Source organism: Daktulosphaira vitifoliae, unplaced genomic scaffold (assembly GCF_025091365.1).
Source record: "Daktulosphaira vitifoliae isolate Bord-2020 unplaced genomic scaffold, ASM2509136v1 Scaffold_3, whole genome shotgun sequence".
NCBI lineage: Eukaryota > Metazoa > Arthropoda > Insecta > Hemiptera > Phylloxeridae > Daktulosphaira > Daktulosphaira vitifoliae.
This window is the reverse complement of record NW_026099574.1, coordinates 33,421,045-33,436,877: the sequence shown is the minus strand read 5'-3', so window position 1 is coordinate 33,436,877 and position 15,833 is coordinate 33,421,045. Positions and strand designations below refer to the sequence as shown.

Here is a 15,833-nt window from a genome sequence, read left to right as displayed (position 1 = left end):
TTTTTTTAAAATTAAACACTATCTAAAGATTTGCATCGAAGCGTTTATTTTTGATAGTGATTTTAATCACTGTCAGATATCATTATACTTGATCCAACTATACCACGTCACAACTGTGCCGCGACCCCCCTGTGCTGGGTTTTTAAACATAAAACCCTATATTATAAAGTGTTAGAATTTGAGAAAATGATTTAACAGTAATTTAATTTAAATGTTGATTTATGAAAATGATACTTATCATACATTTTATTTGTATAGGTTGAACTATTTTTGGTTGTTCTTCTTTTGAGTTATCCAAGGGATCAAATTCTTTAGTAATTCCATTATCAGCAGGCTGCTGTGTAGGTATAACATTAACTTCATCAGGTTCTAAAAAACAGGTAAAATAAAATAAACTTTTAAGAAATAAAAAAATTTTACTCATTATTTACCTATTAAGAACCACATGTATTGTTTGTATTTAAATTTTAGTACAAAAACCATACTAATTGTCATATATTTTTACCAAAAGTTAAATAAAAAATTCTATTAGGTAAAAATAACAAAATACTCAAAAAGTGTAAATATTAAAAAGTTTTTTTAAAACAAAATTAGAAGTAGTAGCTTGGTAAATATACAATTGGATAGTTGACTAATATTTAAAAGTAGGATAAAACGAAAATAGTATTTAAAAAAAATTAAAATTAAGTGTTGCATTTTGATTAATTGTTAGAAAAGTTTGAACATTTTTTATGTTTCAATTTGATTAAATGTTGATGAAACTTTTTTAATATTTTTTATTAAGAAATATGAATTCATTAGGTGGCAATTAATTCATTTATCCTATATTTATTTATCTCCAAATTGTAATTTTATTTCAATTTGATTCTTTAGCTATAATAATCAGGTGGTTTCAGTCATTATTAGAATTTAACGATTCAAGTTTTGAAATAAATACACAAGTTTTATTATATAAATAATTTTTTTTTTTTTGTATATAGCTTCAATTAGATTTAAGAATAATTGTTACTAAAAAAATATATAAAAATAAAAATTGTCAATAATAAAATTATATAGCCCTCCTTACAACATAACACTGATGACATTTTTTTAATCAATTATTTTGTTTTTCAAGTTTATTATTTATAGGGAGTGTAGAGAGAACCTGAAGTGCATCTACTTAATATTATTAACTTAAATCTTTAAGTAGCCTTACAGCAAATAAGTATAGAATTTATTATTTATTTTAAAACATTTTTTTTAAATAAATAAAATTTTGGTGATTTTGAAATTTAATAGGCCATTATATTTTGTGTTGGAATGCATAATTAGACAGGTATCAAGGTTTCATTCAGTACTACCAAGTTATGTATGTTTTCTCATAATAATTAATGAGAGAACTAATTTTTTTACTTGAAAGGGTGTTTAACACTATAATAAAGAAGTATTATCTTACGTATTGAGTTAGGGCAAATATTACTACTATTTTCTTCTCGAGGAACATCAATAATATCTAACATTTGTGTAACAGCATTTCTAATATCACGCAACTGTTTTTTTAATTCTTCAGCATTCAGTATAGATTTTGAATGATCTTTTGATTGGTTCAAATCATTCATAAATACTTGTAGTTTTAATACTCTACTAGTCTGTAAAGCAAATGATAAGTCTTGACTATCAAACACTGTAACCAAATCACCATCTGTTTAAAGAATTATGAATTATAATTAAATTTTATATTTTTAAACACAATGATCATAATTATTTAAAATAAATTGTAATAAAAATAATCTTACAATGGACCTCTAGGTCTCAGTGCAAGGGAAGTTTTTGCCTATTCCTATAAAAACTAAAACTAACTATAAAAATGTGTAAATACATACTGTACAACATAAATTGTGAAATAAATAACCTAATCAGTAGAAATAAATTAATTCAAAAATTAGCCAACTATTCTTTTAAATATAAATATAAACATAAAGATGCATATTTAACAAACTTTATGAACAATTTTAATTATGCATAAAGTATAACATTTAATAAATTATTTACAATAAAATACATTATTTTTTTAAATTACCTTCATCTTTGTATTTGATAGTGAGATCATCATTTGCTGTCAATTTACCATTAAATATTCTTTGCATCATTAAGAGCAATTCATCATATGTAATTGATTCATTATGAATCAACACTTTCCTTATATCATCACCTAATTGAACCTGAAAATATAATTCAAAATATAAATATAGCTAAATTTATTCATAATTAAAAAACTGATTAATAAAAATTTGTACTAGCTTATAGTGTATTCTGGTTAACTTAACAAACTTTATAATCCATAGCACTGGTAATCTTTCTACCAGTTAAATTGGTCTTACTTAAAAAAAAAAAAAAAGAATAATCTACATAGAGTTCAAATTGAAGTTGCAACTTAAAGCCAAGGTATAAATATTTAAGATTCTTTTTTATTTATTCAACAAAATACTAATATCAAAATTAAAACAGATATTTTAACTTTTTTGAATCAGAAAATAAAATAGTATTTTATGTATAATATTAATTCATTATTAAATATTTATAATTGTTGAATCAATAAATTATGTAATAAAAATGTACTTACTTTAATAATGACCTTCCCTAACAAGTCTAAAGGTTGAAAACAAGACTTGTCAGCTTCCATTATTACAATTCACGAAATCAATTACAAAATTTATTTTTTAGTTTAGTATACAATCTTTAAAAAATATTATGATTCAGAATAAAAATTATTACATAGATATTAAAACGTAATTTCTATAAAATAATCCTTAAAAAGTTTATGTTGATTGTTAGAATTTTAACTTATTGTCAATGTACGTTAAACGAGCTCTTTTTTTAATAATAGACATCATCCAAGATAACTAGTCGTAAAAATTATTGTATTCATTGTAAACTACGAAATCAATATAATCTCTTTATGTACCTCTCTCTTAATGATCACTACTATGAGTAATTAAAACTACAGATATACAAAAAAAAAAAAAGCAAACTAATGTTGATACTATCACAAAGCATCAATTAGATATTCAAAAAAGTTATTAGAAAAATGATTCACAATTAGATGTCTATGTTGATCAATGTCAAAGTGATAATACACTAATGAATATGTGAGTGCACGACAAAAAGATAATCGACAAAAAGTCTCTAAAATTTGACAACAAACCCCTGGGTATTTCTTATGTATTTGTTATCAATTTTTACAAAATCGCAGTTCTTATTAATACTCAACAAATCCCTATGTATGTTGGTTCACAGACTATATGAAAAGATTTTTATGAAAATAAATTTAAAATCCTTAGATATTTTTAAATTTATTCTATTTAAATAGAATATATATGATTTTAAGTGAGTGTTAATAAGAATATATGAGAAATTATCATTGTACAATGGATGGTAACAAAATTGAAGCTATTCGATATTTTGAGTTATCCAAATTGTACTTAGAAAAAAAGGATTATTATAATGCTTGGAAGTATACTTTAAAATCGATTAAACTTTTTCCAATGTATGAAAATAAATGTAAGTTATTGACCTTTTATTTATTTTTTAATTTTAATATATTTTCCTGGCATATACGGAAACTTTTAATTTTGGAAATCATTTCAACATTGAAATGGAGACAAATTTCTTCTATCATTAGGTACCATTGAAAATACTACTGTTTTAGCTAAAATGATATAATATAATTTTTTTCATATTACTGCTGGTAACAGTAATATTGTCCTACAACAAAATATATTACTGCTATAGTAATGATGTCCATCAATGTTTTAAGAGATTTTCATTATGTCCAGTAATATATTAAAATTAGTTATTAACTATCCAAGAGGCATAAAATTATATGTATTCTGTTGGTAGTTTAGTTGGAAAGATCTTCACTATAGAAAAATCTTAATTTCCATGCAATATCAATAAAATTAATTTTTTAGATAAAAAAATTTGTTGCACCTAACAATACATTATTATATTTGCTTCTGTTTTGAATTAATTGTATAAAAAAATTATATTTTGTATAAAAGGTTTGATGAGAAATCTCAATTCTTTAGCAGAATCACTAAAGCAAAGATCTTCAAAACGAAAACAACCAGAAAACTTATCCAGTAATTATAGTATATAAAATTTGATAATTATTTAAAAAATCAAGACAATTTATGAAAAATAATTATACTTTTATACATTAATTTTAATTAAATATTCTCCTAAATTTTTCTTTATATCTTTATTATTATTATATTAGATTGTTCTATTTTAACTGAAGATTATCTTAAAAATGAAGAGAGTAATATATCTTTTGAACCTAAATCAAAAAAATTTCATCCAAGCATTCCATTAAGTAAATTAAAATTAATAAATTACAATAAGTATTTTAAAACAACAACTAAGTTGTATAATAATTAATGAATCATTTTTCAGCTAGTACCTATTCAACTGACATGTTTAAACAAATAAATAAAGATGAATCTTATAGATGTATTGAAAAAGCAGAAGATTTCATTAAAAGAAATCAACTAGATATGGCAGAAAAACTTTTACATAAGTCTATAAAGTTATTCTTTATCTCTAAAGCTGAAAGTAAAATCTTTTTTAAACTTCATTAAATGTATTAATTTTTTTATCAATACATATACTATTCCAGAGCTACTTGAAAAAATTACATACCTAAAAGAATTGAATAAACCAAAATATAGCTCTGAACAAATTGATTTAGTGAAAAAGTAATTTTATATTTTTTTATAATGATACTTAATCATAATTATCAATGTTCATAGTTATTTTATTATAAAAATTGTTTATATTATTTTTCATCAAGTTGATTATTTTTAGATTGAAAAATAGCAAAAATTATTATACAATGCTGGGTATTAACATAAATGCAACAGAAAGTGAAATAAAAAAGGCCTACAAAAAATTGGCTCTATTAATTCATCCAGACAAAAACCCTGCACCAGGATCTGGAGAAGTTTTCATTGGTAAATTTTAACTAATAAATTTAATATTTTAGCAAAAAGTATAGATTTTATTTGTTTAGATACTCCAATATTTTTCTAAAAACTAATTTTTACACTATTTTATAAATTACATAATTAAAAGAATAATTAATTATCTAAACACTACTATATCAAAACTTATCTACCAAATTATTATTTATAAGGACTATCTAAAATATAAATAAAACATCTAATCCTTAACTTAAATTTTATGCTATTCACTTTCACACATTTACCCCTTTTATCATTTTTCTTTCCTGTGTTACGACATTAGTAAAATACCCAGTTTAATTATAACAAGAAATATTATTTTGCTGATTATATTATTATAATTAACTATAATTATAAATTTTAACTATCATCTAATTAATAATAATTTAAAATTTTGCAGCTATAGGAAATGCAGTTAAAGTATTGTGTAATCAAAGAGAGCGTAGTATATATGATTCAAGTCTAAATAAATCTTCAAATACAAAAAGTATAGTAATTTTTTTTTTTTTAATGTATTGTGTTGTTTTTTACTAAGAAATTAGTAAATAATCATATAAATAAAAGTATATTTAAGTAATATTTATAGTATGATACTATAAATTAATAAAATACTTATAAATTCCTATTTTCATAAGTTATATGAGTTGTCAGTTATATCTGTTCCAATGTGTATATAAAAAAATATATTTTTGTGCATAAAATATACTTCTGTTCTTTCTCATTAATACATTTATGAATAAACTTCTTATAAATTTGCTGTTCTTATTATTGTTTATTGATAAATATGTAAATTTTCAATTAATGTAAATTATATACTTTTATCTATTTGCATATTTTCAAATTTTGTGACCAAATATATGGTAATGAAATTTTTACCTATTGTGAAATTATAGAGTATGAAATTATAAACTTCTCTCTTTGATTAATATAAATATTTTTTTAATCATTGATTAACTCTTTTATATGTATGATCATTCTTAGGAAAAACTCAATGTGATGGATCTTCATCAACCTCAAAATCATGCCACTCAGAATATTCATTTAATAGTTATTACAACTACTATGAGTATTGTGAAGAAGATTACTATCAAAATTATAATTACCAAGAAAATGTTGACTTTAACTATGGAAATTATTACTATGATGATTATTATGATACTTATGATTATTAAAACATTTTTTTAACATTTTAGTATGAAAAAATAATATCAATCAAATTAATAATTCTAGATTTAACTAATGTTATACATAGCTCTATATTTATTTAATTAAACCCATTAAATTAATAATCAATTAATTATTTATTTATTCATTTATATTACTTTAAATATTTTGTATTCTAACTATTTATTTGTGAAGATCTAATTTTAGTTTCCCTGCTTGTTATTTATTAGCAATGCACTACATAAAAAAATTCAGAAATTTGTTTCATTTATTCAATTTCTATATTAGGTTGATCTATATTAATTGAAGATGATTTTAAAACATATGTTTTAATAATCCATATTTCATCATATATATATATGATAAAATATGGACTCATGGTGAAATTGTGGTTTTGGAGGGTTAGAATTAGACATAGATACTAAGGCAAGTCATAAGAATAATATCTCACCCCAAAAAGTAATTAGAATAAATACATTGTAAAAAAGGCGCTTTTTCTATAAATAGCTTCACTTTAACAGAAATATTGAAATAACTAAAAAAAATTGATAATAGTATAAAATTTGAAATAATTACAATTTTAGTAATTATTATTTAAGTTTGAATTTTAAATGTATTAAAAAATATATTGATTAAAAGACATATTAAATATAAACATACTATTTCGATATTTAAAAGGTAATTGTTCAGAATATTTCATTTATTGTAAATGAATAAATATTTTTTCAAATCAATCATCTACTAAGAGAGTTTAAATAGTATCATTAAATGTTAAAATATTTATCATTTTATAAACATCTAATACTTTAATTATTAATTAACCTATGTAGATTTTTCCAAAATTTGAAGTATTAAAATCTTTGGTAATAATACCACAGGTTGACTATGTTAATTACTACCATAAGATTTAATCTCACTTGAAATGTACTGCGAAGTATTAATTAGAGCTGTAGCTGCTCAAGATTTTATTAAGGCGTTTGGGTACCAACCACTTTTTAGTCAAAAACAACCCGTTTTTGTTCCAACAGTACGAAACTACTGATGCGATAAGAAATCTGAATTCAGCATCTTGTCACTTAGTTATCGGTTAGGCCATTTTTTTTAATTTTTGATGTTTTTACCCTTAAGTACAGTTTACATTTTTGAATAATTTCAATTTCAAAATAAATTTTTTGCGTTGAAGGAATCACAATTTCAAAAAAGTGGCCTGACTGATACCTAAGTGACATGATACTGAATTCAGATTTGTTTTCAGAATTCTTATCGCATCAGTAGTTACGTCGTACTGATGGAACAAAAACGGGTTATTTTGTTCGTTCAAACAGTAGATGTTAAATCTTACATGCTCGTGCGCGTATGTGCGTTACCGCAGCAGCTATTTTATTGCCCATAGAGTTGCATAGGGCAATACCAACTGCCTAAAAATAGTTACAAATGTATACTTAATTTTACATCTCTATATATATTTGCTTTTATCTAATGACCGACAAAGTTATCATTGCAGGGGGTTTAAACCCCCCTGTGACTACGCTACTGTAAGTAGCTCCAAAAATAAATCTGGTGAGGTATGTATATATAAAAATAATTTTCATACACTTTCTCAGCTTCCATAGAAAACTGAGAAGGTATTAGTTTTACTATGATGTATTTTTTGCTTGTGTCTATCCATATTTGTACCCACTGGATTTTTATTCAACAATACGCCAAAAGATCAAAAAATATATTTTGTGGATGTATTCAGCATTATAATTTAATAATTTCCCGTTAAATCTGCCACAATAACGTGTTTTTCTCAGTCGCACACTATGTTATGAACATCATTTGAAATGTACACATATATAAATTGCTTGATCATCAAATAACAGGACAATATAAATGTAAATCAAACATTTATTAATAAAATGTACTTTTAGGTAAGGTAATTGATAAAATTTAAAAAATAAAAGAAGTGTGAAATAATATGTGGCCACTATTAGAAAAGTTCTACTTGTAGTATACTTGTCTATGGTTCTACATGGATTGTTTATTACCAGAGATAATTGACTCTCGTTTTAACAAAGGACTTACTATAAGAACAGGCTTATAATACTTAAATATCATACTGTGTAAATAATTTAATTTTGTAAATTGCATTCTTAAAATTCAAAGTAATGTCTTTTTTAATTTTATAGCTTAAAAATAATCGATTTGGATGTCATATGATTTAACGTGTTTTCTGTAAATATTTAGTTTTTCTTACTCATCGAAAATAAATAATATAATTATTTCTATAATTAATTAAAATTTGTGAAATCATGACGCGTCTGTAAGTAATTACGGCGAGGCAGGTGCTAGACTATGGTTTTTATACTACTTAAAATAAACGTGTGTCGTTATTAAATCAATATAATCGTATTACATCAAAAAGTAAGGCAGGTACATAACCGATTTTGTTATCAACTATAACACGACGAAAATACTTCCAATAATGGACACTCGCACTAATAATCATTTACTTCTCACACAATGACACTGCGTAACATGAAAAAACCGCAAAATTGCCTATATTCGACCCCTGAAAAAAGGTCGGTACACAGACGCCTTAAATCACAGATATAGATAAAAAAACATCTAATACTCTTAATTATTAATTAACCTATGTAGATTTTTCCAAAATTTTAAGTATTAAAATCTTTGGTAATAATACCACAGGTTTATTAACTATATCTGTGCTTTAAATTGATATGTGGAACTGACAAAATTATTAAATTATATGATACGTTCATTTTATTATCCAAATCAGCTGTTACAGAAATATTTCTTCTATATGCTCGATAATCATTATCATTCATTATTCTCTATGATAATACTTCAACCCATATAGGTAATTGATTAATATTAAAATATAAATTGTAAATTTTACTTTTTTTATTTTTGACATTAACATTTAAGAAAATCGATTACATAGCATTATGATTAAATATCCATACCTATTTATAAATTAGCTTGAAAATCTTTAAGCAATATATTTTATTCATTGTCTTTTTTTATTAATTAGTTTATTCTAATTTTTGAGAATATTTCCTTTAACATTTTGTGTTATTAGAGATAACAGAAGAAAATCTAAGATAGTTATGGAAGTTAATAAAGATGAAGCATTTCGATGTTTAGATCGTGCTGAGTATTATTTAAAAGAGAGAGATTATGAAAAAGCAGAAAAATTTATCAGTAAAAGTAAAAAACTTTTCCCTACGCCTGAAGCTGATGGTATGTGAACTAATATTTATGTTACTCAATAAAATTATTTTGCTGTTGGTTCTAATTTTATTTCTATGTACAGAGTTGTTAAAGAAATTGAAACTTCAAAATCATCATTATAAATCATCAAAATCGACTAATAGTAGAGATGGACAAAATAGTAGAATTCCTAAAGATGTACCTGGTATGCATTTATATAAACTTAAACAAATTGATTATAAAAAAATATAGATTGAAATTATTTATTTATATTTTTTAATTTATACACCCATCTATAAAAATAGAATTTATTGGGCATCTGTAGGCAAAAAATATTTTATTTATTGATGGTCTAAAACACAAAAAAGTATAAGAAATTTTTGGCAAAAAAAAATCTGTGTATACAATTTATATAGAAAACTGAGCTATTTAATTTTAAAAATGCTACTATATTTTTAAATTCTATATTATTAATCTTAACCCTGAAAATTTCATAAAATGGATTTACCTTTTTGTATGCTAGAAAATTGCTATATTAACCCCTTAACTGTATTTAAAAAAAATTTTTATTTATCCAACAAAAATTAAATATGCATAGAGAAATAGTTTTTATTTGGTAATTAATATGATAATTTTTATACTTGAAATATTAGAGATACATAAAGATATTTTTAAGGTTAACACATTAATAACTTGAAAAACTTAGATTTAATTTAAAAATAATTAAATTATTAGTGGTGTAATGAAATATCATTGTCAAAAATTTGTAGGTTTGATTAAAATTAGTATTGTCCTATTGTAACTATTGGCATTTACCAAATCATAGTTTAAAATAATTTCTTGTTGTTTTAAAATATTACTTTTAAATTTGTATACTATTTTTGATCAACAAGTTAATTGAAATTTTTTGTACATTTAGTTCTAGTAGACCAAGAAAATTCTTAAAACAAATTTACATTGATTGTATATAAATAATTATAATTACACATAATCGTGTATAAAATTTAAAAATTGATTATTTATACCATTATATTAATTTTATAAATAAGGCTTAGGATTATTATTTTAATATTTATGTTTATAGGTAGTCCTAAAGCAGAAAAGTCAAATAATTTAACATACACTAAAGTACAACTTGAAACAGTTAAGAGGTAATTAATGTATTTTAATAGTACAGTAGAAGTCCGATAATCCGGCATCCAACAGTCCGAAATACCCGATAGTCTGGCATCGCTCCGGAAAATTGTAAACATGTTTGTTTTCTCCAAAAGAATGTCTTTAAAGCAAATAAAAACGATCAGGAGCTATTCGGAAGTTTTTAGGGTATTCGGGATCATCCGGACGAATTTACAATAGAGCAAAAAACTAATAACCAACAATACATAGTAGTATTTGGACCGGTCAAATTTTATCATATATACACATATGACAAAATTAGACCAGTCCGAATACACTGAAAGCGCGCCTAAAATTTCATAACAGGAAGTTGTATTACACAGTCTCATCAGTATTGTTCGGAAACAATTAGCGGCCGGCTAGTCTCAGCTATCACAACAAATACAGGTGCAGTGCAGTACAGTTAATCAATCACGAAACGTCTTCGCAATTTTTTTGTGCGTTGTTGTTTTATGTCCTTTTACATTGTAGTAAACTGTGTCTCAGTACTAGCTACAGTGCTTCAGAAATTATTGATCCCTATAATTATTAAATATAAATTTTATACTAAACGCCAAAAGTCAAGAAAACAAAAAGACATTCGTGACTTTTAAATCTAAATGAAATATGTATTACAGTACTTGCACATAAATTATATGAAATGTAAAACAAACTTTTTTGTATTTGCATACTGTATTTTTAGTTTAATTATTAACCTAATTGTTCTTATAGCAAAGCCTACACTAAAAGGAAAAGGCACCGCCCAATAGACCGGAATTTTCGATAGTCTGGCACGAAGGCGGTCCCGAACGTGCCGGATTATCGGAATTCTACTGTATTTCATAATCATGATTTTTTATTTTCAGAATAAACCAATGTAAAGATTATTATGAAGTTCTCAAAATTAGCAAGGAAGCCACTGATGCTGAGATAAAAAAAGCATACAAAAAAGTGGCTTTGTTAGTACACCCTGATAAAAATAATGCACCTGGAGCTGCTGAGGCTTTTAAAAGTTAGTATCAAAAATAATTTGCAATTCAAAAATAAGTATTTTTACTTCTTTGTTAATAATCAACAAATATTTTACCAGTAATTAGTTTTATTCTTCAATCAATTAGTGTTAATTTCAAATTTACTGATAAAAGTTGGTTTGGGATTATAAAATTTATTTTAAACAAAATCAAAAATATAAATTTCATTACATTATTAATCAATTATATTTTTATTTAGCCGTTGGCAATGCAGTAGCTATTTTAACTGATTCTGAAAAACGTAAACGGTATGATATGGTTGGTCATGAAAGAGCTACTTCAGATCATGTACATAGGAGTTATGATCATGGATTTGAATGTAAGTGTAATATTTATTTTACTTGTTACTTGATTTGTATTTATTTGTACATTATTTTTGTAGCTGATATAACAGCTGAACAATTATTTAACATGTTTTTCAATGGAGCCTTTCCTACCCGACAAGGTCCTATGTCAAATCCCTACTATACTCGAACCTATTCTAGACGTTGGCCGCCTGAACCAGACAATGATCATCATCACCAACAACAAGTAAATTTTTTTTTAAATATCATTAAATAATGAATAAATGTTTTAATACAAACATTTAAAATATTTTAGTACATTAAAAATTTAAAGGACAATTTCTTTATTTTAAATATTTAAATATATATTATAATATATATAATATATTATTTTAGTATATCTGTGAATTAAAAATATTTATTATATTTTATTTCATGTTTACAAATTAAATATTTTATATTTTCAATTAAGTCATATGAGTATTTTAAAATTAAAACTAAATTTATTTACAAAAGAAATGAAAAAAAAAGATTTGTTTTAATATAAATACAGTAGAAAATCAATTAACTATGACAGTAGGGACCTCAACAATCTTAATTAATGTTAGATTGTAAAATTTATAAGAATTTTATTCAAATGTTAGTCACCTATTTCTATTTTCTTTAAATTGGAGATTTTTAACTGGCAAATTTCTATGTTTCACAAAGAATTAAAGTCTGCATTTCATTTAATTTAACAGTTTTCCACTGTAGAATAAATAAAATTATACATTTCATGTACTTAAGTCAAATTTTTTTGTTTTAGGAATCATCCAGTATATACTTTCAGTTGTTACCAATTCTTTTATTGCTTTTGCTTTCACTTTTTTCAAATTTTTCATATGATCCTGTTTATAGTTTAAAACCAACTTCGTAAGTATTCAATGCATTTTAAGTTAACTATTTAATTTATTATAATAATTTGATTTATCATATGTAAAATTATTAGTAGATGATAATAATTATGATATTTATGATAATGTTTATATTGTAATGTCAAATAATATTTCATTCAATATAGAAAATATCCAGTTATGCGGCATACATCATTTAGAGATGTTACATACTATGTGAAAGAAAATTTTCATTCTGACTATACAGGAGATTTAAGACGTTTGGAACATACCATTGAAGAAGACTATATAAGTACTTTGCGTTCAAAATGTATTCGTGAAAAAGAGTATTGTAAGTAAAAAAATAATGCTGTATTAAATTTGTTAAAAGTACCAAACTTTTTATTCAGAAATAAAAAACCAGTATGATAGACATTAAAAAAATTATACATAATTTTTACACATTTTTTAAAAATCAAAATTGAATTTCAATTAAATCGTTTATTATTTTATTATACTTGCAATATTTTAGCAAAAGGATTTGTTAAAAATATAGTAATAAGCAGTTGTAGAAAATGAAAAAAAAAGAAAAATTAAATATAGATGATAAAATGGGATAAATATTAGTTTTCATTAAAAAGCCCATAGATTTTAAATAGTAAAATAAATTTTTAATTAATTAATTGGTTGAATAAATATAAGTATTATACAAAAATTAAAAAAAATTATTTTTAAAACTAATTATTAAAAAAAAAAAAATTATGTTTTTTATAATTTAGATGAAACATTAATGTGGAGAGCTCGTTTCAATGATGATGCAAATTTGTTCAATCAGGCATCAAAATACCAAATGAAATCATGTGAAGAATATAAAGAATTGTTAAAAACAAAATATAAATAGACTATTTATTACTATTATAATTGTTTTTGTTTAATGTAAGTTTTTTTTTATGTACAGAATTTATACATAATATGATTATGTATTGCATTTCACATTTATACATGTTTGGAAATCAAGTAGTTAATAATTTGTATCACATTATTATATTACAGTTAAATTGATATTTTTAGGAAAAAAGCTTGGTTTAGGTAATTTGTTAATGAAAATATATTAATTTGGTACCTAAAAAACACATTAATTTTAAAATAAAATCAAACTTCTTTCATGAAACATTTATTACTTAATTTAGTTTAACTCAAATATTTTAATAGATTTATTTGTTAGTTAAAGATCAGAGAAATGTATCAACAAAATTTTCTTTTTTTCTAAACCTATATCTTCTATTTTTTTTTTTTATGTTAAACTTAGAATTAGAAGGTATAATTTTAATAATAATTTCACTAATGTTAAACAGTATTATAACTAAAAAACAAATTAGATACTAGATTGTGGAGAATATTAAAATTCTAATATTGTTACACAAAATTGGGAAAAAAATGTTGGTTTATATGTTTCTTTGATTTTAACAGATACTATTAAAATGGAAGTTACTACTTCTAATAAGAAAGTTAAGATACTCTAATAAAATACCTAAGTATCTTGAAATTAAATTTATATTCAAAGTGTTCTTTCTATTAAAAACGTGTATGTCGATATTTAAAAATTATTATTTGAAAAATTCATACAAAAATAACAAAACATTTTTTTTCCTGGATTAATTATTGAAAAATCAAGGTGTGGTTTTGCTATGATATCTATACTTTGTCTAGTAATTAGAAATTTTTCAGTTTTCAAAAAATTAGTACCTTACCTTTAATAAATTGCCCTGTATTTTGGACGTCATAATAAAAAAATATCTTTAGCAAAACTCGTAAGACAAGTTTGGGAATAACTCTAATGAATGTCAAAGTAATAGTAGTTACTAATAAAAGGTAATAATAACAAAATTAAAATCTCCTTAAATTTGTTTAGTGGATATGAAGGATTGTATTAAATTTTGTTAATATATATTAACATAGAATGCACCTAGAGACAAGAAAAAAAATAGAAACGCTAAAGTTTCGTTCCTAAAATAAAACTTGTTCCAGGATTCCATTCATTTTGGAACAAATTCTTTCTTGATACTGTCGTTTATCATAAGATCTCTTCTGTTATCGTTCTCTTAGTCTTTTTCTTTACAACATAGACCAACATTTTGTACTGTAAATTAACACGTAAAAATTAAATTGTTTACAAATTTTAATGACTGTACATTAATTAAATATTTTACTATGTCTTTTTTTTTTAGTTAAAAAAAGTATTTTCTAAATTAAAAAAATACTTTATGGGATGCCTTAAATTATAATAATTATTAAAAAAAAGTATTGCAAAATATTAACTTTATCAAAAGTTATAGAATTTAATATACATGTTGGAACACCATGTATAATAGTGAGACTGAATATTTAATATAATGTGGTTTAATCCAAGGTATTCTTCCGTGTTAGCGAAAAATAGATCTCTATAATCCAGTTTTACAAGGTTAAATTAATGTAATTATATAAAGTCAATGACTTAAGTAGAATGACATTTTTTTTTTTGTAATTATTGTATTATTTTTGTAATTTATATTATTATATTATGTTTTGTAATTTGTAATTTTGTAAAAATTGATATTTTTTTATTGATTTCATTATAGATCCGTATTTTTCTCAATTTTCCAATCATGCAGTATTTTCTATGTTCACCCCTTGTACCTTATAAGGGTGCCAATTTTAGTTTTTTAAATGACAATATATATGAATAATTAGCTTATTTAATAGACAATGATCTAATTAAATAAATAACTGGTCAAAAACATTTTTTAACAAGTATTTAGGAAGTTATTGACATTTTAGTGATGACTGGAAATGTTCGCGGGTGTTGTTGTTTATCACTTGTAATTTCCGGGTCATACTCTTCCTCCTGCCTTAGTATAAAAATGTTAATAACTTCCTAAATACTGGTCCAAAAGTTGTTTTTGATCAGTCATTTTTTAATTAGATCATTATCTATTAATTAAGCTATTATTCATATGTTGACATTTGAAAAACTAAAGTTGGTACTCTTATAAGGTACAAGGGATGAACATAGAAAATACTGCATATATTGAGAAAAACATGGATCTAAAATGAAATCAATAAAAAAATTAT

The 15,833-nt window shown here is 23.3% G+C and overlaps 3 protein-coding genes across 14 annotated transcripts in view; 2 read left to right on the top strand and 1 right to left on the bottom strand.

Moving 5' to 3' along the window:
• Nucleotides 1-3,010, bottom strand: part of LOC126901110 (protein TFG-like) — a 6,206-nt gene extending 3,196 nt beyond the window's left edge. The window contains exons 1-5 of one of the 4 annotated variants that reach the window (XM_050677350.1): nucleotides 2,603-2,751; nucleotides 2,277-2,359; nucleotides 2,060-2,201; nucleotides 1,436-1,681; nucleotides 244-369 (exon numbers count right to left, since the gene is read on the bottom strand). In XM_050677350.1, coding sequence (XP_050533307.1) covers nucleotides 244-369; nucleotides 1,436-1,681; nucleotides 2,060-2,129 — 442 coding nt within the window. In that variant the 5' untranslated portion in view covers nucleotides 2,130-2,201; nucleotides 2,277-2,359; nucleotides 2,603-2,751. Of the gene's footprint in view, nucleotides 1-243; nucleotides 370-1,435; nucleotides 1,682-2,059; nucleotides 2,202-2,276; nucleotides 2,360-2,602 lie in introns of all 4 variants that reach the window. The other 3 variants (XM_050677351.1, XM_050677352.1, XM_050677349.1) reach the window with 3 other exon arrangements.
• LOC126901108 (dnaJ homolog subfamily B member 14-like) lies at nucleotides 2,403-6,289 on the top strand. Of its 8 annotated transcripts, none has more exons than XM_050677345.1 (8): nucleotides 2,403-2,424; nucleotides 4,041-4,121; nucleotides 4,259-4,354; nucleotides 4,435-4,593; nucleotides 4,658-4,736; nucleotides 4,846-4,991; nucleotides 5,401-5,487; nucleotides 5,982-6,289. In XM_050677345.1, the coding sequence occupies exons 2-8, from the start codon at nucleotides 4,046-4,048 to the stop codon at nucleotides 6,170-6,172; spliced, it is 834 nt and encodes a 277-aa protein (XP_050533302.1). In that variant the 5' UTR covers nucleotides 2,403-2,424; nucleotides 4,041-4,045; the 3' UTR covers nucleotides 6,173-6,289. The 8 variants fall into 8 exon arrangements, with proteins under 8 accessions (XP_050533302.1, XP_050533301.1, XP_050533303.1 ...); XM_050677344.1 differs by having other exon boundaries at nucleotides 2,407-2,424; nucleotides 4,041-4,130; XM_050677346.1 differs by lacking the exon at nucleotides 2,403-2,424 and adding an exon at nucleotides 3,018-3,128.
• A 1,294-nt stretch (nucleotides 6,290-7,583) lies between these two features.
• LOC126901107 (dnaJ homolog subfamily B member 14-like) lies at nucleotides 7,584-13,820 on the top strand. 2 transcript variants are annotated; one of them, XM_050677338.1, is made up of 10 exons: nucleotides 7,584-7,729; nucleotides 9,250-9,410; nucleotides 9,484-9,585; nucleotides 10,465-10,531; nucleotides 11,402-11,547; nucleotides 11,766-11,885; nucleotides 11,949-12,097; nucleotides 12,656-12,762; nucleotides 12,911-13,074; nucleotides 13,502-13,820. In XM_050677338.1, the coding sequence occupies exons 2-10, from the start codon at nucleotides 9,278-9,280 to the stop codon at nucleotides 13,621-13,623; spliced, it is 1,110 nt and encodes a 369-aa protein (XP_050533295.1). In that variant the 5' UTR covers nucleotides 7,584-7,729; nucleotides 9,250-9,277; the 3' UTR covers nucleotides 13,624-13,820. The 2 variants fall into 2 exon arrangements, with proteins under 2 accessions (XP_050533295.1, XP_050533294.1); XM_050677337.1 differs by lacking the exon at nucleotides 7,584-7,729 and adding an exon at nucleotides 8,886-9,027.
• Nucleotides 13,821-15,833: the final 2,013 nt, after the last annotated feature.